Source organism: Bos indicus x Bos taurus, chromosome 7 (assembly GCF_003369695.1).
Source record: "Bos indicus x Bos taurus breed Angus x Brahman F1 hybrid chromosome 7, Bos_hybrid_MaternalHap_v2.0, whole genome shotgun sequence".
Taxonomy (NCBI): Eukaryota; Metazoa; Chordata; class Mammalia; order Artiodactyla; family Bovidae; genus Bos; species Bos indicus x Bos taurus.
Window position 1 is genome coordinate 57,383,710 of NC_040082.1, and position 27,624 is coordinate 57,411,333.

A 27,624-nucleotide genomic window follows, 5' to 3' on the forward strand; every position below is an offset into this window, starting at 1 on the left:
ATCAAGGACCAGCTGCGGTTTGGGGGCTAACATCCTACCAGCTGTCCAGCTGCCTGCAGCCATGCCAGAGACATCACTCTACTGGGGACCCTCCCCTGGCAGCCAATCAAATCCATCATGGCCCACTTTACATCACCTCTCCTATGGTCTGCTCTCAGGCAACCCGTCCCGCAGAACACAAGTGGTGGTGAAAGCCATGCAAATACTTAAACAGCTCCCATAAGACATTACCCACTTTGTTGTTCCCACACTGTGTGGGATTTCAGAAACATGCCTTACCTTTCACTACCCAGGGGGACTCTTTCTCCATCAATGAGGGATCCTTTTTCTTTTCCCCCTCATTAATGCAGATGTCACTGGAGCAGCCATTAAACCTAAAATGAAATTTTGAGGTAATTATCTGTCTTTAGACATAGAAGAAGGCCTTACAAGGTAAAGTAAATTCTTTCTGGAATTTTGTGGATTTTTCTTCCTGACCCTTTATATCTCACTTTCCTACTTTATAGGACTTAAATTTTTTTTCCTGAGTCAACTTCACTAGCTAAAAAAAGAAACACTTCTGGTTGTGGGAGGAAGGGAGGGGGAAGCAAGCAAATACAATGGGGTCCCCTGGCCCCCATCTGTTCCAAATCTTCCCCTCACAGGATGTAATGTCTAAAAAGCAAGAAAAATACTCCTTCCTCTTCCAATATTAGGCAGGATCTTGCATGCTAAGAGAAGAATGTCTGGTTACTCTGTGGGTTTTCATCTGTTTTTTAACTCACATATGGCCAAATTACCCTGGCCGCCCAATCCCATTTCCCCCTCTCCCCCAAAACCTCAGGTGCTCAGCAGGGCTCACGGCTAGCAAAGTGCATCCTGGTTTAGCCAAGGAGCCCCCACCCCTCCACACCACACCACCAACCCCTCTGGCACAAAAGATTTGCTCTAAGCCTCCCCAATAACTTCTGCAGATTTCTTAGCTGATGACCTGCCAAAGGGAAGCCAGGACCCCCCGAGGAAGTAGGCCACGTGCTCAGTTGCTCAGTTGTGTCCGACTCTTTGCAACCCCATGAACTGTAGCCCGCTAGGCTCCTCTGTCCATTGGATTCTCCAGGCAAGAATACTGGAGTGAGTCGCCATTTCCTCCTTCAGCAAGTGGGCCACCCAGGAAGGTAAAATGAGTGGGCTCACTGGTCTGCACTTCTCCTGCGCCCTCATGTCCTGCTTCCAGGGACGACACAGGCGCAGATGAACACGCGCAGCCAAGGCCACCGCATTCCAACAGGAAGGAGGTTCCCCAGTAGCTGCTACAATCCTACCAATGCCTTTCCAAGACAGCGAGAGCGCTATTTATAGGAAGGGGAGCCGACTGGGCAAGGCCAGTCCCACCAACCCTTCTTCCCAGCTTCTGTAGTTCTCCTTCAAATTAAGTGAAGAGGGCTTCCTCCCTGAATTACCCAATTTTTACAAGGGCAGAGCTCTCATTTAAATGACTGAGAAACCCTGACTGAGATGACAAAGGATCTGCTTGATCTGCCCCTCCCTCTCTGGCCCTCCAGGTTCCTCTACTCTGGCCCCACAGCCACCTATGTTTTTCCCACATCATACACCTAGGATTTCAGAAACACTCCTTTCTGCCCTCCCTGACCCGCGTTCCCTCATGCATCTTGGCATGTGCTCCAAATTATCCTTCCTTCCTGCACTCTCACCCCTTCTTATCACAACCAACAAGACCCTGTGTGCTCTACCCTGGCGTGCTACCTCCTCCCTGCTGTTCCTCAATATGTCCCAGGGACTTTGCACTTGCTGTTGCCCCTACCCAGACCACATTCTTCTGGGTGTTTGAAATTCTGGCTCCTTCACATGATATAAATTTCTGCCTTAAAATCACCCCCCTAGATGGGCCTTGCTCATAGAAACCATCTCCATTATTCTCTCCTTGCTCTATCCCACATGCCACACAAAACAGTCAAAAAAAATTTTTTTTAAGGGGAAGAGGAAGAGAAGCCCTCTTGGGATCAGCTCTCTGCTCTCTAAAACCAAGCCCAAAGAATGAACGTGCAGACACAGGAGTGGAAGGGGAGGGTGGAACAAATTGGGAGAGCTGGATTGACATATATATACTACGGTGTATAAAATGGCTAGCTAGTAGGAAGCTGCTGTGTAGCACAGGGAGCTCAGCTCAGTGCTGTGTGATGACCTAGAGCAGCGGGATGGGGGGATGCAGGAAGGAGGCTCAAGAGGGAATCCATCTAGTGTACTTATAGCTGATTCACTTCACTGTACAGCAGAAACTAACATAACATTGTAAAAGCAATCATGTGCGCCTGCTAAGTTGCTTCAGTCTTGTCTGACTCTTTGAGACCCTATGGATTGTAGCTGCCAGGCTCCTCTGTCCATGGGATTTTCCATGCAAGAATACTGGTGTGGGTTGCCATGCCCTCCTCCAGGGGATCTTTTTGAGCCAGGGCAATTACTCCAATAATAAAATAAAAATAAAACAAATTAAAAAAATAAATAAATAAAACCAAGCCCAGCTTTGTCCCCATCTTCCTTTGTCCCCATCTTCCTGACTTTCTCTGCCCCTCTACGCCCAGCCCCCACCAAAGACGCCATTTCTGTTGGCTGCCCTGCAAGAGGGTGATGGATTCCACAGGCCAGCCCCTCTCAGCTCACTTCTCCGCTCCCCACAAAATTAGAAGGCCAGCGAGAAGCAGAGTGAGCTGCCCGAGCCCTATTGCGCTCTACTGCTCAAAGCAGCGAGCCTGGGAGGAAGGAGAGCTCATTAGGCCAGAAAGCCACGCAGGGAGGCCCACGCCCTAGTGGCTGGTGAGTTCCAGCGGCTAGCTTGGAGGGCGGGGAGGGGAGCTGGTTGTAGAACAGGCCCAAGTAAGTTTCCACATAAAGGAAAAAAGTAAACAGATGAAGGCTCTTCCTCAGCCCTTTCAGCCTCTCAGAGGAGAGCAAACCTTCAAGTGTTTGTCAAAAAGCTAATCCGATTTAAAAATGCTTTGAAAGGGCTGAAAGAGGAAACAGCAACTACTGACCACCCCGTGCACTGGCCTGCAGCCTAAGCGAGGCCACTTTCCCCTCGCTTAGCTCGCTCTGTCTTGCGGGTACTGTTCATACAGAGACCCAGAAAATCGGAAGGTACCTGGGTGAAAGAGGGAACCAACCCTCATCCCCTCAGTCGTCCACTATGGGCTGCGGACCCCTTTTCCCGCCAAGAAAGAAGGCTTCACGAGAGCAGAAAACCGGCCAGGACTGGAAAACGCGGATTCCACACAGCCATCACTCCAGGACACTCATCCCCCTCTTGCGCATAGAATCTGGGAGCTACTGAATGGGTCTGTCCCTGTCTCCCGGAAGCACTTCTCTCTCCCACCCCACCCCTCAGCACAGGTGGGACTCGTTAGTGGCAGCACGTTTAAGTTCAGGTGGCAGGAACTTCCAAATGGTTTTGCCCAGCAATTAAAGGAATAAGGCCTCCCCAGCGGCTCAGTGGTAAAGAATCCGGCTGCAGTGCAGGAGCCATAGGAGACATGGGTTCAGTCCCTAGATCAGGAAGATTCGCTGGCAGAGGACGTGGCAACCCAGTTCAGTATTCCTGCCTGAAGAACCCCATGGACAGAGGAGCTTGGCAGGCTACAGTCCACAGGGTCACAAAGAATCGAACACGACTGAAGCCACTTAGCACACAGGCAACAATTAAAGGAATAGAAACCCTTCTCAAATATTCCAGATTCTGGTTCTGTCTTGCTTCGGAAATTTTACCAGATGCTGTCACCTAGTACCATCATGCTACTTAGGGTGACCAACCACCCAGGTTGCTGAGGACTTGTCCAGGTCTTAGCACTGAAACTTCTGCATCCCAGGATGGTCGGTTAATGATCACTCCCCAACCTCCTCCCCTCCCTTTCCCACAGTTTCATGTGGGCACATATTTTGGCAAAGCGGACTTCCTAGTATTGCTCCCTAATCCTTATGCCCTTGCTGTGTGTTAGAGGGAAGAAAAGTGGTGAGGCTGAATTAGTCTCCTTCCACCAGAGCCTTTAACTTAAAAAGAGGAAAACAGGTAAGAATAATATCAAACCTGCAGCACTTTGCTGTATATACTTTGTTTTGATTAATCTATGAGGTTGGTACCGTTTCCAGACTGGAAAACTGAGGCCCAGAGTCACACATAATAAGTGGTAGGGTTGGCAGCCCAGTGCAGGCAATGATACCAGGGCTCATAGACTAATTCACTATATTGATCTGTGATCTGTAAAGATATAAAGAGGCCTTGTCATTTTGATCACAGGGGAAGGAAACAACATCAAGCTACTTATGTGAGACCGAAAAGGCATAAATTCACACAGGTGGAGCAAAACACTAAGAAAGCACGATTCTGAGAGAAAAGGGAACCTTCATACACTGTTGGTGTGAATGTAAATTGGTGCAGCCACTGTGGAACACAGTTTCTCAAAAAAACAAAAAATAGAATTACCATGCGTGTGCATGTGTGTCTTAAGTCACTTCGGTCATGTCTGACTCTGCAACCCCATGGACTATAGCCCCCCAGGTTCCTCTTTCATGGGATTCTCCAGGCAAGAATACCTAAGTGAGTTGCCATGCCCTGCTCCAGGGATCTTCCCAACCCAGGGATCAAACTCACAGTCTCTTATGTCTCCTGCTTTGGGAGGCAGATTCTTTACCACTAGCACCATCTGGGAAACCCTAAAACTATCTAACATATGACCTAGGAATTTCACTTTCACTCCTGGGTATAGATCTGAAAAATACAAAATCACAAATTAGAAAATATACATGCACCCCAATAGCAGCATTATTTATTACTGCCAAGATGTGGAAACAACTTGTGTTCATCAACAGATAAATTAGATACGATATATATCAGTACAGTTCAGTCGCTTGGTCGTGTCCGACTCTTTGCGACCCCATGAATCACAGCATGCCCAGCCTCCCTATCAATCACCAACTCCTGGAGTTCACCCAAACTCATGTGTATCGAGTCAGTGATGCCATCCAGCAATTTCATCCTCTGTCATCGCCTTCTCCTCCTGCCCCCCATCCCTCCCAGCATCAGGGTCTTTTCCAATGAGTCAAATCTCATGAGGTGGCCAAAGTACTGGAGTTTCAGCCTCAGCATCACTCCTTCCAATGAACACCCAGGACTGATCTCCTTTAGGATGGACTGGTTGGATCTCCTTGCAGTCCAAGGGACTCTCAAGAGTCTTCTCCAACACCACACTTCAAAAGCATCAATTCTTCAGTGCTCAGCTTTCTTCACAGTCTAACTCTCACATCCATACATGTCCACTGGAAAAACCATAGCCTTGACTAGACGGACCTTTGTTGGCAAAGTAATATCTCGTTTTTAATATGCTATCTAGGTTGCTCATAACTTTCCTTCCAAGGAGTAAGCATCTTAAATTTCATGGATGCAATCACCATCTGAAGTGATTTTGAAGCCCCCAAAAATAAAGTCTGACACTGTTTCCACTGTTTCCCCATCTATTTCCCATGAAGTGATGGGACCAGATGCCATGATCTAAGTTTTCTGAATGTTAAGCTTTAAGCCAACTTTTTCATTCCTCTTTCACTTTCATCAAGAGGCTTTTTAGTTCCTCTTCACTTTCTGCCATGAGGGTGGTGTCATCTGCATATCTGAGATTATTGATATTTCTCCCGGCAATCTTCATTCCAGCTTGTGCTTCTTCCAGCCAAGCGTTTCTCATGATGTACTCTGCATATACGTTAAATAAGCAGGGTGACAATATACAGCCTTGACGTACTCCTTTTCCTATTTGGAACCAGTCTGTTGTTCCATGTCCAGTTCTAACTGTTGCTTCCTGACCTGCATACAAATTTCTCAAGAGGCAGGTCAGGTGGTCTGGTATTCCCATCTCTTTCAGAATTTTCCACAGTTTATTGTGATCCACACAGTCAAAGGCTTTGGCATAGTCAATAAAACAGAAATAGATGTTTTTCTGGAGCTCTCTTGCTTTTTCGATGATCCAGTAGATGTTGGCAATTTGATCTCTGGTTCCACTGCCTCTTCTAAAACCAGCTTGATCATCTGGAAGTTCACGGTTCACGTACTGCTGAAGCCTGGCTGGGAGAACTGTGAGCATTACTTTACTAGCGTGTGAGATGAGTGCAATTGTTTCAGCATTCTTTGGCATTGCCTTTCTTTGGGATTGGAATGAAAACTGACCTCTTCCAGTCCTGTGGCCACTGCTAAGTTTTCCAAATTTGCTGGCATATTGAGTACAGCACTTTCATGCACAGCATTATCTTTCAGGATTTGAAATAGCTCTACTGGAATTCCATCACCTCCACTAGCTTTGTTCGTAGTGATACTTTCTAAGGCCCACTTGACTTCATATTCCAGGATGTCTGGCTCTAGGTGAGTGATCACACCATCATGATTATCTGGGTCATGAAGATCTTTTTTGTACAGTTCTTCTGTGTATTCTTGCCACCTCTTCTTAATATCTTCTGCTTCTGTTAGGTCCATACCATTTCTGTCCTTTATCGAGCCCATCTTTGCCTGAAATATTCCCTTGGTATCTCTAATTTTCTTGAAGAGATCTCTAGTCTTTCCCATTCTGTTGTTTTCCTCTGTTTCTTTGCATTGGTCGCTGAGGAAGGCTTTCTTATCTCTTCTTGCTATTCTTTGGAACTCTGCATTCAGATGCTTATATCTTTCCTTTTCTCCTTTGCTTTTCGCTTCTCTTCTTTTCACAGATATTTGTAAGGCCTCCCCAGACAGCCATTTTGCTTTTTTGCATTTCTTTTCCATGGGGATGGTCTTGATCCCTGTCTCCTGTACAGTGTCACGAACCTCCATCCATAGTTCATCAGGCGCTCTGTCTATCAGATCTAGCTCCTTAAATCTATTTCTCACTTCCACTGTATAATCATAAGGGATTTGAATTAGGTCATACCTGAATGGTCTAGTGGTTTTCCCTACTTTCTTCAATTTAAGTCTGAATTTGGCAATAAGGAGTTCATGATCTGAGCCACAGTCAGCTCCCGGTCTTGTTTTTGCTGACTTTATACAGCTTCTCCATCTTTGGCTGCAAAGAATATAATCAGTCTGATTTTGGTGTTGACCATCTGGTGATGTCCATGTGTAGAGTCTTCTCTTGTGTTGTTGGAAGACGGTGTTTGCTATGACCCGTGCATTCTCTTGGCAAAACTCTATTAGCTTTTGCCCTGCTTCATTCCATACTCCAAGGCCAAATTTCCCTGTTATTCCAGGTGTTTCTTGACATCCTACTTTTGCATTCCAGTCCCCTATAATGAAAAGGACATCTTTTTTGGGTGCTAGTTCTAAAAGGTCTTGTAGGTCTTCATAGAACCGTTCAACATCAGCTTCTTCAGCATTACTGGTTGGGGCATAGGCTTGGATCACCGTGATATTGAATGCTTTGCCTTGGAAGTGAACAGACATCATTCTGTCGTTTTTGAGACTGCATCCAAGTACTGCATTTTGGACTCTTCTGTTGACCATGATGGCTACTCCATTTCTTCTGAGGGATTCCTGCCCGCAGTAGTAGATATAATGGTCATCTGAGTTAAATTCACCCATCCCAGTCCATTTTAGTTCGCTGATTCCTAGAATGTCAATGTTTACTCTTGCCATCTCTTGTTTGACCACTTCCAATTTGCCTTGATTCATGGACCTGACATTCCAGGTTCCTATGCAATATTGCTCTTTACAGCATCGGACCTTGCTTGTATCACCAGTCACATCCACAACTGGGTATTGTTTTTGCTTTGGCTCCATCCTTTCACTCTTTCTGGAGTTATTTCTCCACTGATCTCCAGTAGCATATTGGGCACCTACCGACCTAGGAGTTCCTCTTTCAGTATCCTATCATTTTGCTTTGTTCATAGTGATGCTTTTTAAGGCCCATTTGACTTCACATTCCAGGATGTCTTGCTCTAGGTGAGTGATCACACCATCGTGATTATCTGGGTCATGAAGATCTTTTTTGTACAGTTCTTCATTGTATTCTTGCCACCTCTTCAGTATCCTATCATTTTGCCTTTTCATACTGTTCACGGGGTTCTCAAGGCAAGAATACTGAAGTGGTTTGCCATTCCCTTCTCCAGGGGACCACATTTTGTCAGACCTCTCTACCATGACCCCTCCGTCTTGGTTGGCCCCACAGGGCACTGCTTAGTTTGAGAGGAGCAACCCCACGTCCAAGGAGCGGCAGCTGCGCGGGCACAGGAGGGCCGAGAGGAACTACTCCACATTCAAGGTCAGGAGGGGCGACTTCATCCAAGGTAAGGAGCAGCAGCTGCACTTTGCTGGAGCAGCTGTGAAGAGATACCCCACGTCCATGGTAAGAGAAACCCAAGTGAGATGGTAGGTGTTGCAAGAGGGCATCAGAGGGCAGACACACTGAAACCATAATCACAGAAAACTAGCCAATCTGATCACATGGACCACAGCCTTGTCTAACTCAATGGAATATTACTCAGCCACAAAAAGGAATGGAATTTTGCCATTTGTGGCAACTCAAAGGAGTTGGCAGCTCAGAGGAGATGGACTCAGAGGCTATTATGCTAAGTGAAGTAAGTCAGAGAGAGTAAGACAAATATTGTATATTATCACTTATATATGGAATCCAAAATGTACAACAAACTATTGAATATAATAGAAAAGAGGCAGACTCACAGATACAGAGAATAAACTAGTGGTTGCCATGGTGAGAGGAAAATGTGGAGGGCCAATATATAGGTAGGGGACTAAGAGATACAAACGATTATATATAAAATCAGCTATAAGGATATATTGTACAAGATGAAAACAGAGCCAGTATTTTACAATAACTATAAATGGAGTATATCTTTTAAAAATTGTGAATCACTATATTGTACACCTTTAACTTATTTAATATTATACATCACTATATTTTATTTTTTAAGAGAAAAAAATAAATTTAAAAAATTGTGTAGAACCTATGAAAAAGAAAGTGGGATTGTGAGACTGTGACCACAGATTCTCCTGTAGATGAGACTAACAGGTGCTGTGAGGTAAGGGCCAGATTCACATCCGTCAGGACACTGCTGCCCTGCTGCAGAGTCTCACAACATCACTAACATTGGCCACACCCCTATCCACACGCCCAGTGACTGCCAGATGCATCCATTAAGACTCCATCTGATTGTGTTTCTCCAAAACTGACTGACACTCTCAATAGCTGCCCTTCATAACAAAATCCAGGTCCCTCAGCCTGACTCTCATCCATTGCCTTGAAGATAAAAGTAGATGCGAACTTTACAGGAACCAATTTGGCAGGATAGGTCACAAATCTTAATAAATGTTCATGCCCTCTGACTTTATAATTTCCCTTCTAAGAATTTTCCCTAAGGAAATGGTTGTAACTGGCAATGACTGGGAGTAGGAGGGTGACATTTTACACATAAAAGTGTTCATACATAGAGTTATCTCAAACAATGAACCTGGAATAATGCCCATGGCTAACAATAAAGAAATAGTTAACTAAGCTATGATGTTTCTGATCCATCCGTTCAACTGGCTGTTATGCAACCACTAAAATGTATGTTTCTGAAAAGCTGAATATAGCTTAGAAAATGCTTGGGCTACCATGTTAAGCAAAACACACAGAAAATAAAATTAAATATATAAACAGTGTGATCACAACTATCTGAAAACAAAAACACTATACTTACAGTGAAAGGACTGAAAGGAAATGAATAAGATGAAAAGGAACTAACACTTACCAAGCATTCTAACTGCTTTACCTTCTTGTCTCATTTAACCTTCACGGCAAGCCTACCAGTTAGGAACTATTTTTACCCTCACCTAACCAAGAAGAGAATCCCAGGGATGGGGGAGCCTGGTGGGCTACCGTCTATGGGGTTGCACAGAGTCAGACATGACAGAAGCGCTTAGCAGCAGCAGCAGCAACCAAGAAGCCAACCAGGGCTACGAGGGATAATGAAGCTGCCCAATGGATGCCAACTGTTAACAGCAGGGTTGGGGGGAGAAGGGATCTGAACAAGATGTGCCCAATTCATGCCCTTACACTGCATGCTATACCACACCCAGAAGCAGACAATAGCTTGACCTGGCTAGAGAAACAGCTAGCAATTTACTGTCCCTCTACTTTCTACTTTATTTTCCAAATTGTATCAACTATTAGTACATTTTTTCTTCACTTTTTCTTTCCATTTCGAAGGTCATAAAGGCATATAACATCTGATGCGTCGTACTGCTTTTTTAACGTGGAAAACAATAAACTTACACTAAAGGGTGGCAGCCGAGCAAAGCAACCCCACGTCCAAGGAGCAGTAGCTGCGCGGGCACAGGAGGGCCGAGAGGAGCTACTCCACGTTCAAGGTCAGGAGGGGTGGCAGTAAGGAGATACCCGTCGTCCAAGGTAAGGAGCAGTGGCTGCACTTTGCTGGAGCAGCCGTGAAGAGATACCCACATCCAAGGTAAGAGAAACCCAAGTAAGATGGTAGGTGTTGCGAGAGGGCATCAGAGGGTAAACACACTGAAACCATAATCACAGAAAACTAGTCAATCTAATCACACAGACCACAGCCTTGTCTAAATCAATGAAACTAAGCCATGCCGTGTGGGGCCACCCAAGATGGGTGGATCATGGTGGAGAGGTCAGACAGAATGTGGTCCACTGGAGAAGGGAATGGCAAACCACTTCAGTATTCTTGCCTTGAGAACCCCATGAACGGTATGAAAAGGCAAAACGATAGGATGCTGAAAGAGGAACTCCCCAGGTTGGTAGGTGCCCAATATGCTACTGGAGACCAGTGGAGAAATAACTCCAGAAAGAATGAAGGGATGGAGCCAAAGCAAAAACAATACCCAGTTCTGGATTTGACTGGTGACAGAAGCAAGGCCCGATTATGTAAAGAGCAATATTGCATAGGAACCTGGAATGTCAGGTCCATGAATCAAGGCAAATTGGAAGTGGTCAAACAAGAGATGGCAAGAGTAAACGTTGACATTCTAGGAATCAGCGAACTAAAATGGACTGGGATGGGTGAATTTAACTCAGATGACCATTATATCTACTACTGTGGGCAGGAATCCTTTAGAAGAAATGGAGTAGCCATCATGGTCAACAAAAGAGTCCAAAATGCAGTACTTGGATGCAGTCTCAAAAACGACAGAATGATGTCTGTTCACTTCCAAGGCAAAGCATTCAATATCACGGTGATCCAAGCCTATGCCCCAACCAGTAATGCTGAAGAAGCTGATGTTGAACGGTTCTATGAAGACCTACAAGACCTTTTAGAACTAGCACCCAAAAAAGATGTCCTTTTCATTATAGGGGACTGGAATGCAAAAGTAGGATGTCAAGAAACACCTGGAATAACAGGCAAATTTGGCCTTGGAATACGGAATGAAGCAGGGCAAAGGCTAATAGAGTTTTGCCAAGAGAATGCACTGGTCATAGCAAACACCGTCTTCCAACAACACAAGAGAAGACTCTACACATGGACATCACCAGATGGTCAACACCAAAATCAGACTGATTATATTCTTTGCAGCCAAAGATGGAGAAGCTCTATACAGTCAACAAAAACAAAACCAGGAGCTGATTATGGCTCAGATCATGAACTCCTTATTGCCAAATTCAGACTTAAATTGAAGAAAGTAGGGAAAACCACTAGACCATTCAGGTATGACCTAATTCAAATCCCTTATGATTATACAGTGGAAGTGAGAAATAGATTTAAGGAGCTAGATCTGATAGACAGAGCGCCTGATGAACTATGGATGGAGGTTCGTGACACTGTACAGGAGACAGGGATCAAGACCATCCCCATGGAAAAGAAATGCAAAAAAGCAAAATGGCTGTCTGGGGAGGCCTTACAAATATCTGTGAAAAGAAAAGAAGTGAAAAGCAAAAGAGAAAAGGAAAGATATAAGCATCTGAATGCAGAGTTCCAAAGAATAGCAAGAAGAGATAAGAAAGCCTTCCTCAGCGACCAATGCAAAGAAACAGAGGAAAACAACAGAATGGGAAAGACTAGAGATCTCTTCAAGAAAATTAGAGATACCAAGGGAATATTTCAGGCAAAGATGGGCTCGATAAAGGACAGAAATGGTATGGACCTAACAGAAGCAGAAGATATTAAGAAGAGGTGGCAAGAATACACAGAAGAACTGTACAAAAAAGATCTTCATGACCCAGATAATCATGATGGTGTGATCACTCACCTAGAGCCAGACATCCTGGAATATGAAGTCAAGTGGGCCTTAGAAAGTATCACTACGAACAAAGCTAGTGGAGGTGATGGAATTCCAGTAGAGCTATTTCAAATCCTGAAAGATAATGCTGTGCATGAAAGTGCTGTACTCAATATGCCAGCAAATTTGGAAAACTTAGCAGTGGCCACAGGACTGGAAGAGGTCAGTTTTCATTCCAATCCCAAAGACAGGCAATGCCAAAGAATGCTGAAACAATTGCACTCATCTCACACGCTAGTAAAGTAATGCTCACAGTTCTCCCAGCCAGGCTTCAGCAGTACGTGAACCGTGACTTCCAGATGATCAAGCTGGTTTTAGAAGAGGCAGTGGAACCAGAGATCAAATTGCCAACATCTACTGGATCATCGAAAAAGCAAGAGAGCTCCAGAAAAACATCTATTTCTGTTTTATTGACTATGCCAAAGCCTTTGACTGTGTGGATCACAATAAACTGTGGAAAATTCTGAAAGAGATGGGAATACCAGACCACCTGACCTGCCTCTTGAGAAATTTGTATGCAGGTCAGGAAGCAACAGTTAGAACTGGACATGGAACAACAGACTGGTTCCAAATAGGAAAAGGAGTACGTCAAGGCTGTATATTGTCACCCTGCTTATTTAACGTATATGCAGAGTACATCATGAGAAACGCTTGGCTGGAAGAAGCACAAGCTGGAATGAAGATTGCCGGGAGAAATATCAATAATCTCAGATATGCAGATGACACCACCCTCATGGCAGAAAGTGAAGAGGAACTAAAAAGCCTCTTGATGAAAGTGAAAGAGGAATGAAAAAGTTGGCTTAAAGCTTAACATTCAGAAAACTTAGATCATGGCATCTGGTCCCATCACTTCATGGGAAATAGATGGGGAAACAGTGGAAACAGTGTCAGGCTTTATTTTTTGGGGCTCCAAAAATCACTCTGAGAAGGCAATGGCACCCCACTCCAGTACTCTTGCCTGGAGAATCCCATGGGGGGAGGAGCCTGGTAGGCTGCAGTCCATGGGGTCGCTAAGAGTCAGACACGACTGAGCACCTTCACTTTCACTTTTCACTTTCATGCATTGGAGAAGGCAATGGCAACCCACTCCAGTGTTCTTGCCTGGAGAATCCCAGGGACGGAGGAGCCTGGTGGGCTGCCGTCTGTGGGGTCGCACAGAGTTGGACAAGACTAAAGCGACTTAGCAGCAGCAGCAGCCGCCAAAATCACTGCAGATTCTGATTGCAGCCATGAAATTAAAAGACACTTACTCCTTGGAAGCAAAGTTATGACCAACCTAGATAGTATATTCAAAAGCAGAGACATTATTTTGCCAACAAAGGTCCATCTAGTCAAGGCTATGGTTTTTCCAATAGTCATGTATGGATGTGAGAGTTGGACTGTGAAGAAAGCTGAGCGCCAAAGAATTGATGCTTTTGAACTGTGGTGTTGGAGAAGACTCTTGAGAGTCCCTTGCACTGCAAGGAGATCCAACCAGTCCATTCTAAAGGAAATCAGTCCTGGGTGTTCTTTGGAAGGAATGATGCTAAAGATGAAACTCCAGTATTTTGGCCACCTCATGAGAAGAGCTGACTCATTGGAAAACACTCTGATGCTGGGAGGGATTGGAGGCAGAAGGAACAGGGGATGACAGAGAATGAGATGGCTGGATGGCATCACCGACTCGATGGACGTGAGTTTGAGTTAAGTCCAGGAGTTGGTGATGGACAGGGAGGCCTGGCGTGCTGCGATTCATGGGGTCGCAAAGAGTAGGACACGACTGAGCAACTGAACTGAACTGAAATAACATACAAGACAATATCAATTCTTTCATCTTAAACCTGCCACAATTTGGCTTTCTGCTATCCTTCTGGCCACATTTCTAACTATTCCTTTTCACAGTCATTAAGTCCCCAAGCTAAGTTATTTGGTGACATGGTCTGATCCATGAGCTAGAAATAACAGCTCTGGGGGAGGTGAGGAAGGTGGACAGCGGAGGCAGGTGGTGCAGAAGGTGGGGGCAGGTGAGGGACTGGGTAGAGGTGGCACTCGTGAAGATGACCTGGCCATCTAACACACACATAACACACACACGGAAAGGCCATGCCCACAGCGGCCAAAGGAAAAAAAGTATGCACAGAAAAGCATCAGCATTAGACAAAAGAAACTGGAGTTGGAATATGGTCTCCCTCCCCCATTTCAGGGCTCCTGGCTGCATCTGCAAGAGAGCCAGGAGAGGGCAGGCCTCCAGTGTCCATGCCCTGGAACATTCAGGATGAGAGGACTGGGGGGAAGGAGGAGCACCAGCATCCACACCACATGGCTTTCTGGACCAGACCTCCCCGGGAACGGCCTTCTCTAGTTGGAGGGAGACAGCAAGTTTTTGAGGAAACAAATTATAGACAGCTTGGCTGCAGCTAAGCAGTAGCAGCACAAAGTGTGAAAAGTTGCAACAGTTGCTCAGATTTCACTCACTTTTCTCAATCCCTGAACTTTGGAGGGCCTTCCAAGTGAGGAAGCCACAATATTGCTGGAGGAAACAATATCAAGAGGAGGAACCTTTTCTACAGTAGTTCTCAGCCGTAGAAGGGCCCCAGAATTACAGAAGACGGTGGGTGTTTAAAATGCAGATTTTCAAGCTTGTCCCCAAACATTCAGATCATTGATCCTGCTCAGGCCTACAAGTCTGCATTTTAATGAGAATTTCCCCAAGTTGTTATTATGTTAGGTTCTAGTCTACCTAATAAGAAACTCTGGCTAACAGAGCCTTGGTGGTGTAAGGTCTGACATCTTGACATTTGGGTAACATTTCTTTCAATTATGTTATCTTTCTAAAAACATATTACAGCCTTATCCTGGTGCCTCAATGATAAAGAATCCATCTGCCAATATAGGAGACACAGGTTCAATCCCTGGAGTGGTAAGATCCCACATGCCTCGCAGCAACTAAGCCATGCATCACAACTACTGAGGCAGTGCTCTAGACTGAGGGAGTGCTCTAGACTGAGGGAGTGCTCTAGACTGAGGGAGTGCTCTAGACTGAGGGAGTGCTCTAGACTGAGGCAGTGCTCTAGACTGAGGCAGTGCTCTAGAGCCTGTGAGCTGCAGCTACTGAGCCCACGTGCTGCTAATTACTGAAGCTCGCACACCTGGAGCCTGTGCTCCACAGCAAGAGAAACCACTGCAACGAGAAGCCCACACATCGCAATTAGAGTAGCCTGTGCTCACCTCAATTGGAGAAGGCCTGTGCACAGAAATGAAGGCCCATGACAGCCATAAATAGATTAAAAAATAAAATAAATAAATAAATCTTTTATACAAAAAATATATTACAAAGGGAATTCTTTGTATTATTTTTGCAATTGTAAGACAAGTTATTTCAAGAGTTTACAATATATATATTATCCAACCAGTCCATCCTAAAGGAAATCAGTCCTGGGTGTTCATTGGAAGGACTGATGTTGAAGCTGAAACTCCAACATTTTGGCCACCTGATGCGAAGAACTGACTCATTTGAAAAGACCCTGATGTTGGGGAGGATTGAAGACAGGAGGAGAAGGGGACGACAGAAGATGAGATGGTTGGATGGCATCACCGACTCAATGGACATGAGTTTGGGTGGACTCCAGGAGTTGGTGATAGACAGGGAGGCCTGGCGTGCTGCGGTTCATGGGGTAACAAAGAGTCGGACACGACTGAGCAACTGAACTGAACTGATACAAGTAATATATGCCTACAGTAAAATATCTGTTATAGCACCATATTACCTAAAGTGGAAAGGGGACAACACCTTCACCATTCCCACCACCACCACCAGCCCCAATCCACTCTCCAAACTAACCACTGTGAACAGTTTGGTATATATTAAGCAAACAAGTCAGTATGTGTTTTTCATTTTTTAACAATAACTAATGCCTGAAAAAATGTGATGAAAATGATACTCGAAATTGTCTGTTAAAGTGCAAATTAATACAGCCCTTTTGAAAAGTAATTTAGCAATGTGTATTCAAAACCACAAAGATATTTTGTACACCTTATATTACATGTTATATGTTAATTATAGCACAATTTTAAAATTACAATTAAAAAAATATTCATACTCGTAGACCTAGTGATTCCATGTCTAGGTATCTCTCCAAAGAATATCACTCTCCTGGAATGATATGTACTGAGTTGTTTTTTGTTTGTTTGTTTGTTTAATTTTATTGTAGCAAGAACACAAAATGAGATCTACCCTCTTAAATTTTTAAACATATAGTACATTACAGCTCACTGTAGACACAGGACTGTGCAGCAGGTCTCTAGAGCTTACTCATCATGTGTGTGCTCAGTCGCTGCAGTGGTGTCGACTCTGCAACTTTATGGACTATAGCCTGCCATGCTTCTCTATGCATGGAATTCTCCAGGCAGGAATATTGGAGTGGGATGCCGTGCCCTCTTCCAGGGGATCTTCCCAGCCCAGGGATCAAACCCAGGTCTCCTTCATTGCAGGCAGATTCTTCACTGCTGAGGCACCAGGGAAGCCCCTACTCATCATATTTGACTGAAATTTTATGCCTACTGATTAGTAACCACCCCCCACCATTACTCCTCCCTGCAGCCCCTGTCAACCACTGTTCCACTCTTTGATTCTATGAATTTGACTACTATAGAAACCTCATGCTAAGTGGAATCATGTAGTATTTGTCTTTCTGTAGTTGGCTTATTTCATTTAGAGCTATGTCCTCAAGCTTCACCCATACTGTCACATATTACAGAATTTCATTCCTTGTAAAAACTGAATAGTATTCCATTTTGTGCATATACCACAGTTTATCCATTCATCTATTGATGTACATGTAACTTGGTTCCACATCTTGGCTATTGTGAATAATGTGAACACAGGAGTACTGATATGGCTCCAAGATGCTGATTTCGTCTTTTGAGTAATTCCCACAAGTGAGGTTACTGGATCATATGGTAGTTCTATTTTGAATTTTTTGCTCCATACTACTCTCTCCATAGCAGCTGCACCATTTTGCATTCCCACCAATAGTGTCCAAGAGTTCCAATTTCTCCACATCCTCGCCAATACTTTTCTTCTGTTTGTTTTGTTTTAAAGTGTTTATAGCTATTTATTCCTTCCCAAGGAAATCTGAATGATTCATCAGAGAGTAGCGCTGACATTTAAGAAGAAGCAAGCAACTGACAAACAGCACTCATCAGTACATGGCTTTCCTTTACAGAGTAGAACAAATGCTCCAGAGTTAAGAAGCAATTGGCCACAAGGAAAGAAGGTTCACTTCTACTGTCCTTAGAACTCAGGTGTCAACGATTGGAGTGGCTGAGACCCATGGCTCAAAAACACAGCCTTAATGTTTTCCAATATCATTTTCACTCAACTCTTTTTGAGGCACTCAGTGGGTGTTTTGTTTTTGAATAACAGGCGTCCTGACAATAAGTGATAGCTCACTGTGGTTTGATTCGCATTTCCCTGATGACTGGTAATGCTGATCATTTTTTTCACATATCAGTGGGCCATTTCTATGCCATCTTTGGAGAAGTGTTTATTCAAATTCTTAAACCATCTTTTAATCAGATTATTAGGGGTGTTTTTTTAGGCCACACCCCTTGGCATGTGGGGTCTTAGCTCCCCAACCAGGGATGATCCTTCACCCCCTGCAGTGGAAGAACAGTCTTAACCTCTGGACTACCAGGCAAGTCCTAGGTTATTGGTTTTTTTAACTACTGAGTTGGAAGAAGTATGCAGTCATTTTAAAATGACATCACAAAGACAAGGAAGATAGTGAAAGAAAGAAAACAGGATATAACATTTGATATGATTACTTCTGATTACCAAATTGGTGTTTTTCTAATTTAGTTTTGTTTAGGTAGATAAACAAAGGAAATAAACCTAAATTGCCAACAGTGTGTTAGGGAGGTGGTATCTGAGTGATACTTTTTTTCTCTGTTATTCCTCTGTTGAGAGGCTCAGCAACTCACTTTGCAGACAGACAGGCCTGGGTGAGAAATCCATTGCCCACTGTCCACGTGTATTAACTATGAGGACTTCATGTAAACTCCCTGGGCTTCAGCTTCCTTATGGAAATAATGGGAGATAAAAAATTATTCCCTAAATTGGCTTTGAGAATTAAAATAAGAAAGCACATGGAAACACAGGATGCTGTTGACCTCACCCAGTAAGTAGAGCTATTTTTCTATATTCTCTCTGTTGGGTCACAGTTCACAAATCAATATTTAAATACTGGGGATTTTTAAATGGGGATTAAATTTTTGATAGCCCTCGTTTTCCTCATCAGCCCCTCTTCTAGGCCTCTGCTTGGTTAACTCTGAAAAAGCTGTTGTACATAGGGCTTTGAAGTGACAAGGCACCAGTTCACTGACATCACGGATGAGGGTAAGATTTGCAAGCTGTAAAGCACCTAAAAATGTAATGCATCACGAGTCCATCTTTACAAGATAACTCTGAAGGGACAGTGATTAAACAAAGTCCAAGTACCTGGAGTGTTTACATAAGATGCAATAATGCACTAAGTGAACTCATTAAATGCACTGGGGTGGGGGAGTGAAGATGGAGTGGAGAAGGGCAGTATGCCAATAGAATCACCATTTCTCTTCCACTGTCTGGGCCAAGGCTTCCAGGAGGAGGTGAAACGTCTAAGGGTAATGAAAAAAAGAATAATTATCTCAGAAAGCCTTTCAGCCAATCAGAAGAGCAATCCCTTGGACTATCTTTATCTAATTTATGGCAAGGTCTGTCTGTTAGGCTTCGCTCCACATCTTTCACTTTGGAGTTAATCACAAGGCTTACTCTGATCCTGTGTTTATAGGAAGCCTCTCCTTTCTCAATTAAAATAAGAAAGTTATTGAGAAATAGAAACTAAATGATTATTATTTTATTATGATTATCTTGATGATGTGCTCAAGCTTACTTTTTCTAAAATTCCAAAAATACTTGTTCAAGAAAATATAAAACTGTATCCAGTTAACTATGCATAATATAAATAAGCTACAGGGACATGTTGTACTGCACAGGGAATATAGCCAGTGTTTTATAATAACTATAAATGGAGTGTAACTTTTAAAAATTGTGAATCATGAAGCAACAGTTAGAACTGGACATGGAACAACAGACTGGTTCCAAATAGGAAAAGGAGTACATCAAGGCTGTATATTGTCACCCTGCTTATTTAATTTATATGCAGAGTACATCATGAGAAACGCTGGACTGGAAGAAACACAAGCTGGAATGAAGATTGCCAGGAGAAATAGCAATAACCTCAGATATGCAGATGACACCACCCTCATGGCACAAAGTGAAGAGGAACTAAAAGCCTCTTGATGAAAGTGAAAGTGGAGAGTCAAAAAGTTGGCTTAAAGCTCAACATTCAGAAAACTTAGATCATGGCATCCGGTCCCATCACTTCATGGGAAATAGATGGGCAAACAGTGGAAACAGTGTCAGACTTTATTTTTATGGGCTCCAAAATCACTGCAGATGGTGACTACAGCCATGAAATTAAAAGACGCTTACTCCTTGGAAGGAAAGTTATGACCAACCTAGATAGCATATTCAAAAGCAGAGACATTACTTTGCCAACAAAGGTTCGTCTAGTCAAGGCTATGGTTTTTCCTGTGGTCATGTATGGATGTGAGAGTTGGACTGTGAAGAAGGCTGAGCGCCAAAGAATTGATGCTTTTGAACTGTGGTGTTGGAGAAGACTCTTGAGAGTCCCTTGGACTGCAAGGAGATCCAACCAGTCCATTCTGAAGAGATCAGCCCTGGGATTTCTTTGGAGGGAATGATGCTAAAGCTGAAACTCCAGTACTTTGGCCACCTCATGCGAAGAGTTGACTCATTGGAAAAGACTGTGATGCTGGGAGGGATTGGGGGCAAGAGGAGAAGGGGACGACAGAGGATGAGATGGCTGGATGGCATCACTGACTCGATGGACATGAGTGTGAGTGAACTCCAGGAGTTGCTGATGGAAAGGGAGGCCAGGCATGCTGCGATTCATGGGGTCGCAAAGAGTCAGACACGACTGAGCAACTGATCTGATCTGATCTGATGCAATATACCTGAAACATTTAATATTGTATATTAACTATACCTCAACTTAAAAATCTTTTTTTTTAAATTATATCTATTAACAAAAAAATCCTCTTTACTTACTACATCTAACATCTCCCTTAAGGGAACTGATGATTGGATATGTATTCTTTCAGACCTTTACTTTACCTTTACAAATATGTGGGACCATTCACATGGGCAAATACACACACACTATTTTTTTTACATCAATAAAAATCACACTCTATATCACTGCTACTTGAATTTTTCACTTATTAATAAATCAAAGGTATCTTTCCATACCTGGACATGCAGGAGTTTGTGAGGTAGTTATAGAACCTGGGGCCAGCAGACCTGAAGCCCAGCTCCCCAGCTTACAAGATATGTGACCATGGACAAGTTACTTAACATCTCTTTTCTCATCTATAAAAATATTCTAATAAAAGTAACCAGAGAATTGTTGTGAAGGTTAAATGAGTTAACATCGTAAATATGTAAATATTATAAAATATATAAAGCACTTAGGATAGTGGATGGAGTAAGTTCTCTACACACTGGCCATTGCTATGATTTATTCTTTTTCTTTTTTAATGGACAATTGTATTCCATCATCTGGATAAACCATGAATTATCGAGCTGATCCCCTGCTGAGAGAAACAGGTGATTTCCTACTTTTGCAGAAGTGGGAATTTGTGAACACAGGTCTTTGTATACACGGGCAGGCACACTCTAGGGTAGGTTCTAAGGCATGGAATGTCTGCATCAAAAGTCATTCTCATTTGATTTGAAAGATGGTGCCAAATTTCCCTCCAAAAGGCTGCACTACTTTACATCCCTGCCAACGAATGGTGTATGTGTGCCTGTCTCCAGGCATCTTCTCAACACTGGCTGCCTGGGTCTTTGGCATTCTCACTTCTGCAATCAACCTTCCCTAAATGAAAGCTTGATCAAATACACCAGCTAGGCATTTGTCAAAGTCCCTGGGACACCTAATCCTGTGTCTTTTCTAAAAGGAATCAGATGTTTTCTCGACTCTGACAGACCCTCAGTTGCCTGGACACAGCTCTGGGATAAGTTTGGAAAACACAAATAAAATGTTCCCTAGCATCCTCCAGAGAAGCTCAAGGGGGCCCATGTGAGGCCCCAGGCTCTGCTCTCTATTACATGCAAAAAGAGTTTCAGTCTCAGCTGGTGTTTTCCTGGGTGGAGATTAGAGCCAACATTTGCATACAAATACTATCCCAGGGCTGGAGGGAGAATAGAATTGGGCTGGAAGCAGAGGCTCCAACATCCCCGTTGTCTTATTAATGGAGCAGGGTTGGCAGGGGTGGGGGGTGGCGGGTAAGTACCTCCATTCTTTCCCTGAGCTCTCCATCAAAAGGGAAGCATCCCAGCACAGGCACTCCCCGTGGGACAGCTTGTCATATAACAGAGGTAGAAGCTTGTGCAGGGCTTGGCTAGAAATCTATGCCAGGCAGAGCAAAAGTAGGGCAAAGAGGTGTGTTCTATCTGCAGGGGTGGGACTGGACTCTTGTCGCCTGCTTTGCACAGCTGCATGAGTACCCACCTGCAGCCACCTGGCTCTTTAGCTCGTAGCTCCTGTCGGTGACAAGGTGATCACTCAACTGGTGGCCCCTCCAGCCTCATCTCCATGGTTCCGTAGCATAGTGACTTCCAGCTGTGCTCAAGGACCTCACAGAATCCAGGGGAGCTACAAAGGAAGGGACTCCTGGTGTTCTCAGAAGATAATGTCAATAATTCCGAGGGTTGTCCCTGCTAAACCCTAGAGCCATTCATCTTCTAGACTTGATTTTTCATGCTATTTCATGGCTCAAAACCATTCACCTTGGTTCTCCCAGCTCTCTCCTTGCCTCTCACCATCCCCCAGGACCCAAGTCAGGTCAGGGAAGGGGAGAAGGCAGGTGAGTCTCTGAACAGTAGGCTCCACTGGTCAGAGCGAATTCCAGATATGAGATCCAGGGACCCTGGCTCACGTCCATAACAGAGGGCATAATGGAGATGATGATCTCAGGTTCTCGGAAGTGAGTTAAGCTTCCCCTTCTTATTCAGCTCACATGGGAGGGTCAGCAGGAAGGAAAGAAGGCCTACAGACCCAAGGTCTCCCTTGGGTCTGACCAGAGGCAGTGTGTAGTACAGGAAAGGGACTTAAGCTCACTGTGCCCCGGATTCCTTTTCTCTGAGAGCCTGAGGCTCAACACCCAAACATCCTGCTTTTCATTAAACCCACAAAGCTGATGTTTGAGTATGCACTATGTGTCCTGGACACTGTGGACATGGCAATAAACAGACCAGTGCCTGCCCTCATGGAGTTCACATCCCCAGAGAGGTAAATACTAGGAGGAAGGAATGTCACGCTTACTCCTTAGTAAGGAGTTCAGGGAGGTTCAGGGAGGAATCACTAAGCCAAGATCACACAGCTCCCAAGCAAGCTGCATGACTCCCAGAGACCCTCTCTTAACCAGAACATGAACAACAGCTAACCAGATGTTGGCAGAGCTCAAAGCCCTGAAGCTTCAGAGTCCGGGCCTGCAGCAGCCCCTTCCAAAGCCCTACAAGGGGCCTAGAAAGAAACGTGCTCACATGATCTTGGGTTTCTCTAAGTTTTGCCAAAGTCAAGTCTAAGCCACGAAGGGAAAGAGCACTGTTTCACCTCACCCCAGTTTCCATCTATCACTCTTGCCCTCATGCTGGGTGATGTTCCAGTGGCCCAGGGCATCCAAGGACTCTTCAAGTAGGAGTCAAAAGTAGTTTGAGGCTAGTGGGCTATGTTTACGTGGCTCACCATCACCTCCACGCATGCTGCATTACTGCTAACTTCTGGTGCAGGCCCAACCCCAGGAGTCCTCCTCTACACAGGGCCCACTAGCCTCTTCCTGAAGCCACAGGACATGTCTGGCAGCAGCCAACATTGACACGTGTGGTAGGGAAAAAGGAGAAAGGCTTAAAACGTACAGCGTCAGACACCAGCCTGTGGGAAATGCTTCTAATTCCTAGACCTGTAAAATCCTAAGTGGAGGATTTGGTTCCCCTAGTCGCAGGAAGTTCCCTTGTGTCAGAAACACGCTCCATGCTTACAATTATAACCTACCAGAGCTTCTTTTTCATTTTTGATGGGAACTGTATAAAATAGAATTCACCAAAATTCTTCTGTTTATGAGACACGAACAAGAAGTAGCACTACAGTGTGTGTGAATTTGCTTATTTTCCACAACTAAACTAAATGACAACCCCTGGGTTGATAGAAGCATTATTCACAATTGGAAAGACGTGGAAGCAACCTAAGTGTCCGTCAACAGACGAATGAATAAAGAAGTTGTGCAATATATATACAATGGAATACTACTCAGCTATAAAAAATAAAATAATGCAATTTGCAGCAGCATGGACAGACGTAGATATTATTATATGAAGTGAAGTAAGTCAGACAAAGACAAATATCATATGGTATCAGCTGCATGTGGAGACTAAAAAGATACAAATGAACTGACTTACAAAACAGAAATAGACCCACAAACATAGAAAACAAACTTATGGTAACCAAGGGAGAAAGGAGAGGTAGGGATAAACTAGGAATTTCAAATTTATATGGTAGGGTGTAACATATACACCCTACCATATAAAAACAAAGAACCTATGGCATGGCATAGGCAACGATACTCAGTATCTTATAATAAGCAAAAATGGAAAAGAATCTTTAAAAGAATAGATATATAGATATATGGTATAACTGAATCACTTTGTTGTTCTCTTGAAACTAATACAACATTGTAAGTCAACTGTACTTCCATAAAAATTAAAAAAATAATTACAAAAAGCAAATTTTGATTAACCACGCCAGAGAAAAGGCTGAATTATCTTTTATTCTTGTTTCATACAATTATTTTAGAAGTGTTGTTTGTTTGTTGTTTGTATGTTTGGCTACAGGATCTTAGTTCCCCAACCAGAGATGGAACCTGGGGCCCTGGCAATAAGAGTGTGGAATCCTAACCACTGGACCCCTGGCGAATTCCCAGAAAATTGTTTTATAAAATTGTTATCAAAGTAAGAAGTGATCTTATGAGTATCAATGAGTATGTGATCAATGAGTATGAAGCCAGAAAATGTAGGAATGGAAAGTATAATAGAGCGTCCCAGCAGTTAATTGACAAAAATGTTCTGTTACATATTCTTACAGTGCTGGAAGTATCTGGTAGCTTTTAAAATACGTAACTTGTTGGACCTCTTTTCTCTAAACAAATATTTTTAATACTGGATTCATAATTTTGTATTATTTCTCATATAGATGGCTCTCAAATTGTACAAGCTTCAGGTCCCCATAAAACCTTGATCCTCCCCTACAGCCATCATCTTCTGAACAGTTCTGATGTGCCAGGAACACTGATAAATCCCTCTTCATGGATTATCTAATTTAATCCTCAATTAATGCACTGAGGTAAACTAAGCCTTGGAGCATTTACTCTACATAATACAGTTCATGCTGCAGGGTTGAAACAAGGATTCAAGATCACACAGAACAGGAACTATTATGACAAACGGCTGTGCTTCTTCCCCGAGCCCAAGTTTCCTCTATATAAAGTTGAAGGGGTAAAAAGCTATTTAAATCTTTGTATGTGCACAGTGGACACCTATAAAGACACACAGAGTATCAGTAATAGTGGCTGTCTCTGTGGAGGGGGACTGAGATGGGAAGGAGACACCCCACTTGAACTTTCACAGTTTTAAACAACTTAATGTACGAGAAGTACTTGGCACAGTGGCTGGCCCATGGTAAGTATTCAATAACTGTTAGCTATTAGTTCTTATTACTGTCAATGACTTAAATAAATTAATTTTTTTTAATAGAGTGGTGGGCCCTGCTGTCTAAAGTCCCTTCCAGTTGGATTTGGTGTCTGTTTTACCTAACAGTTCTCAGCACTTACCTGAGCCTGGGTTCTAAGGCACTATTGCATCCAGTACGCCCTGCATCTCTATGAAGTAAGTACTATTCTCATTACCATTTTTCAAGTTTGGAAACAGAGGCACAGAGAGATCAAATAATATAGTCCAGGTCACAACAGCCAGTGGGGCAGAGGCTAGGATGAACACCCAGGCTGAGTGACTCTAAAGTCTGACAAATATAGAATGGCTTCACTGGACTCCCTCCTGGGATGTTACGCTGGGTGGGGCGGGGGGAGGCGGGGATGGACCCCAGCATTTTTTACTGTTCCTCTGTGTGCCTCACATGAGCTTCATGTGTGGCAGGACAGCCTCTGGGGGTACAAGACAGGGAATTGCTGTGAAGACACTGAAGATGTGAAGGCAGCAGGAAAGCCCTATGGGGCTAATCAACTAGACATTAAGAGGGAAGAGAGGCAAGGATGAAAGAGGACGGAAAGAAACCCTTGTGAAGCATCTATTCATGTCCGGCAATGGACTTAGCTATTTCTCACCTCTCCTCCCAAGGAGTCCACATTATCCTGCTGCTCACTTCTAAGCACAGCAGATAGGCTGGGAGTGTTCCCAAAGCTCCTAGGTGTGGGTCCTGAAAACCTGGGCCCTCAGCCCATAGCGACAGCAAAGGGCATCCCCCAGCCCCAGCTTCTTGCCCTGCCCCTCCAGGCTTCTCTCATCTTCTGCACCCTAAAGCAAATATTTCTACACTGCACGGCTCAACTCAGCAGGCCTCAGTGAATCTTTGGGGATGGGAGGTCTCTGGAGTCAGCTTGCCAAAGCGGGGACCCCTCCCCACAGGGAGAGAGAAGTGGGTGAGCCCGTGAATTCTGCTGCACATACAGTCACAGACCCAGGAGCCTCGAGGCGTCCTTTGGGGATAAATCTGTCTTAGACACTCCACTCAATTCAGGAGCACTGACCTGAATCTAACAAGCACTGGCACCTCATCCTCTGTCTGACCTGTAAGGGATTCACCTGCCTTGCACCTAGGAATGAGGTGGTCCACATAAGTGTCTCAGACTGCTAAGGGCTCCCAGCAACAGTCACCTAGTAAAAGTTCTGCCTCATCATAGCTGTGTGACCTCGAGCAAGTCACTTGACCTCTTTGATTCACTGTTTCCTTTTGTGTAAAATGAAGATTACAAATGAATGTTTCTATACAACAAAAGATGATTCTCCAGTGCATGCTAGATTGAAGGTACCATGAAGAGAGGAACAGTATGACTCACTTCAGCATCTCCTTCAAGGTATCTTCCTAACAGGGTGTCTTACTCCAAAGAGGCTCAGCATAGATTTGCCCATTCAAGGCAGAACTGGGTAGTGGAAAACAGTATGTGCTATGGGCTATCTAGACCTGGATTCAAATCCTGCCTCTGCCATTCACTTCCCCTTAGAAGCCTTTCAGAGCTTGGTCATCACTTGTAACTACACCTCCAGTGTTCCATGTCACTAAACTCTAGGGGGAGCTGTTCCTGGACTGAGGCTCATTGGAGCCCTGACTGTCTCAAAGACGAGTTGTAAGGATGCAAGGCCACTTGAAAGCAAAATTGGCTAGCATAGTGTGGCTCAGAGTGTAGAGAAACTCAGTCTACAGAAGGTATAAATTAAAAGACGATGTTAAATTCACGGAACAGCAAATCAGGTCTTACTATTCAAAAGCTTGAAGTATTTTGCTAACATGCAAAGATAATACTGCAAGTTTGTATTTTCAGGGATTCACTTTTTTCTAGTTAACAGAAAAACTCGTATGAACCTTGATTTTTTGTTTTGGGTTTTTTCCCCCATTGTGAATGTGAAAATGGTTTCATTAGCAAAGATACATGAATTTTTAACACCCCTTTCCAAAATGGTCTATTTCATTCATACATAAATGAATCTGAATCTTCATTTTATTTTGATAAGCTGCAGAGCTGCATTAAAAACATTTTTTTTTTAAAGTTTGGCTTGTCATCCTAAGAACTGGACGCTGTTTGTCAACACTCTTGCAAAGGACTCCAATCTTCCTACTGTGTAAGAAAAATGTGCAGTAAACATCGAGAAAGATGTTTATAGCACTGCTCCAGGCGGCAGATGAAAGGCTTCTTGAAGACTTAAGGGAGGAAACCGAGCTACCGTTTGTATCCTGGCCCAACAAGACAAAATCCCACCAATACTTGGAAGTTTTTAGGAAACAAGTTATTTTCTCTGCCAGCCACTCTGCTCTTCTCTAGAAATCCAGTTATCTAGAAATTCTCTAGAAATCTAGTTATCCACGTGGTGCTAGCCTTGCTGTAACAGCTGTGGCTAAGGTGCATTTGTATACCTAAAGTTTACCTGGGAAGCATCCCCATGTATCAGGAAGAAAAGAGGCCTAGAGGAGATGAGCCAGAGG

At 43.9% G+C, this 27,624-nt stretch overlaps 1 protein-coding gene across 12 annotated transcripts in view; it reads right to left on the bottom strand.

Annotated features, from left to right (window-relative positions):
* The window catches only part of LOC113895217, a 453,671-nt gene that overhangs the window by 344,233 nt on the left and 81,814 nt on the right, over positions 1-27,624 (bottom strand). For all 12 annotated transcript variants that reach the window (XM_027546109.1, XM_027546115.1, XM_027546112.1 and 9 more), the window contains exon 4: positions 280-374. In XM_027546109.1, the coding sequence (XP_027401910.1) occupies positions 280-374 (95 nt within the window). The remainder of the gene's footprint in view (positions 1-279; positions 375-27,624) is intronic.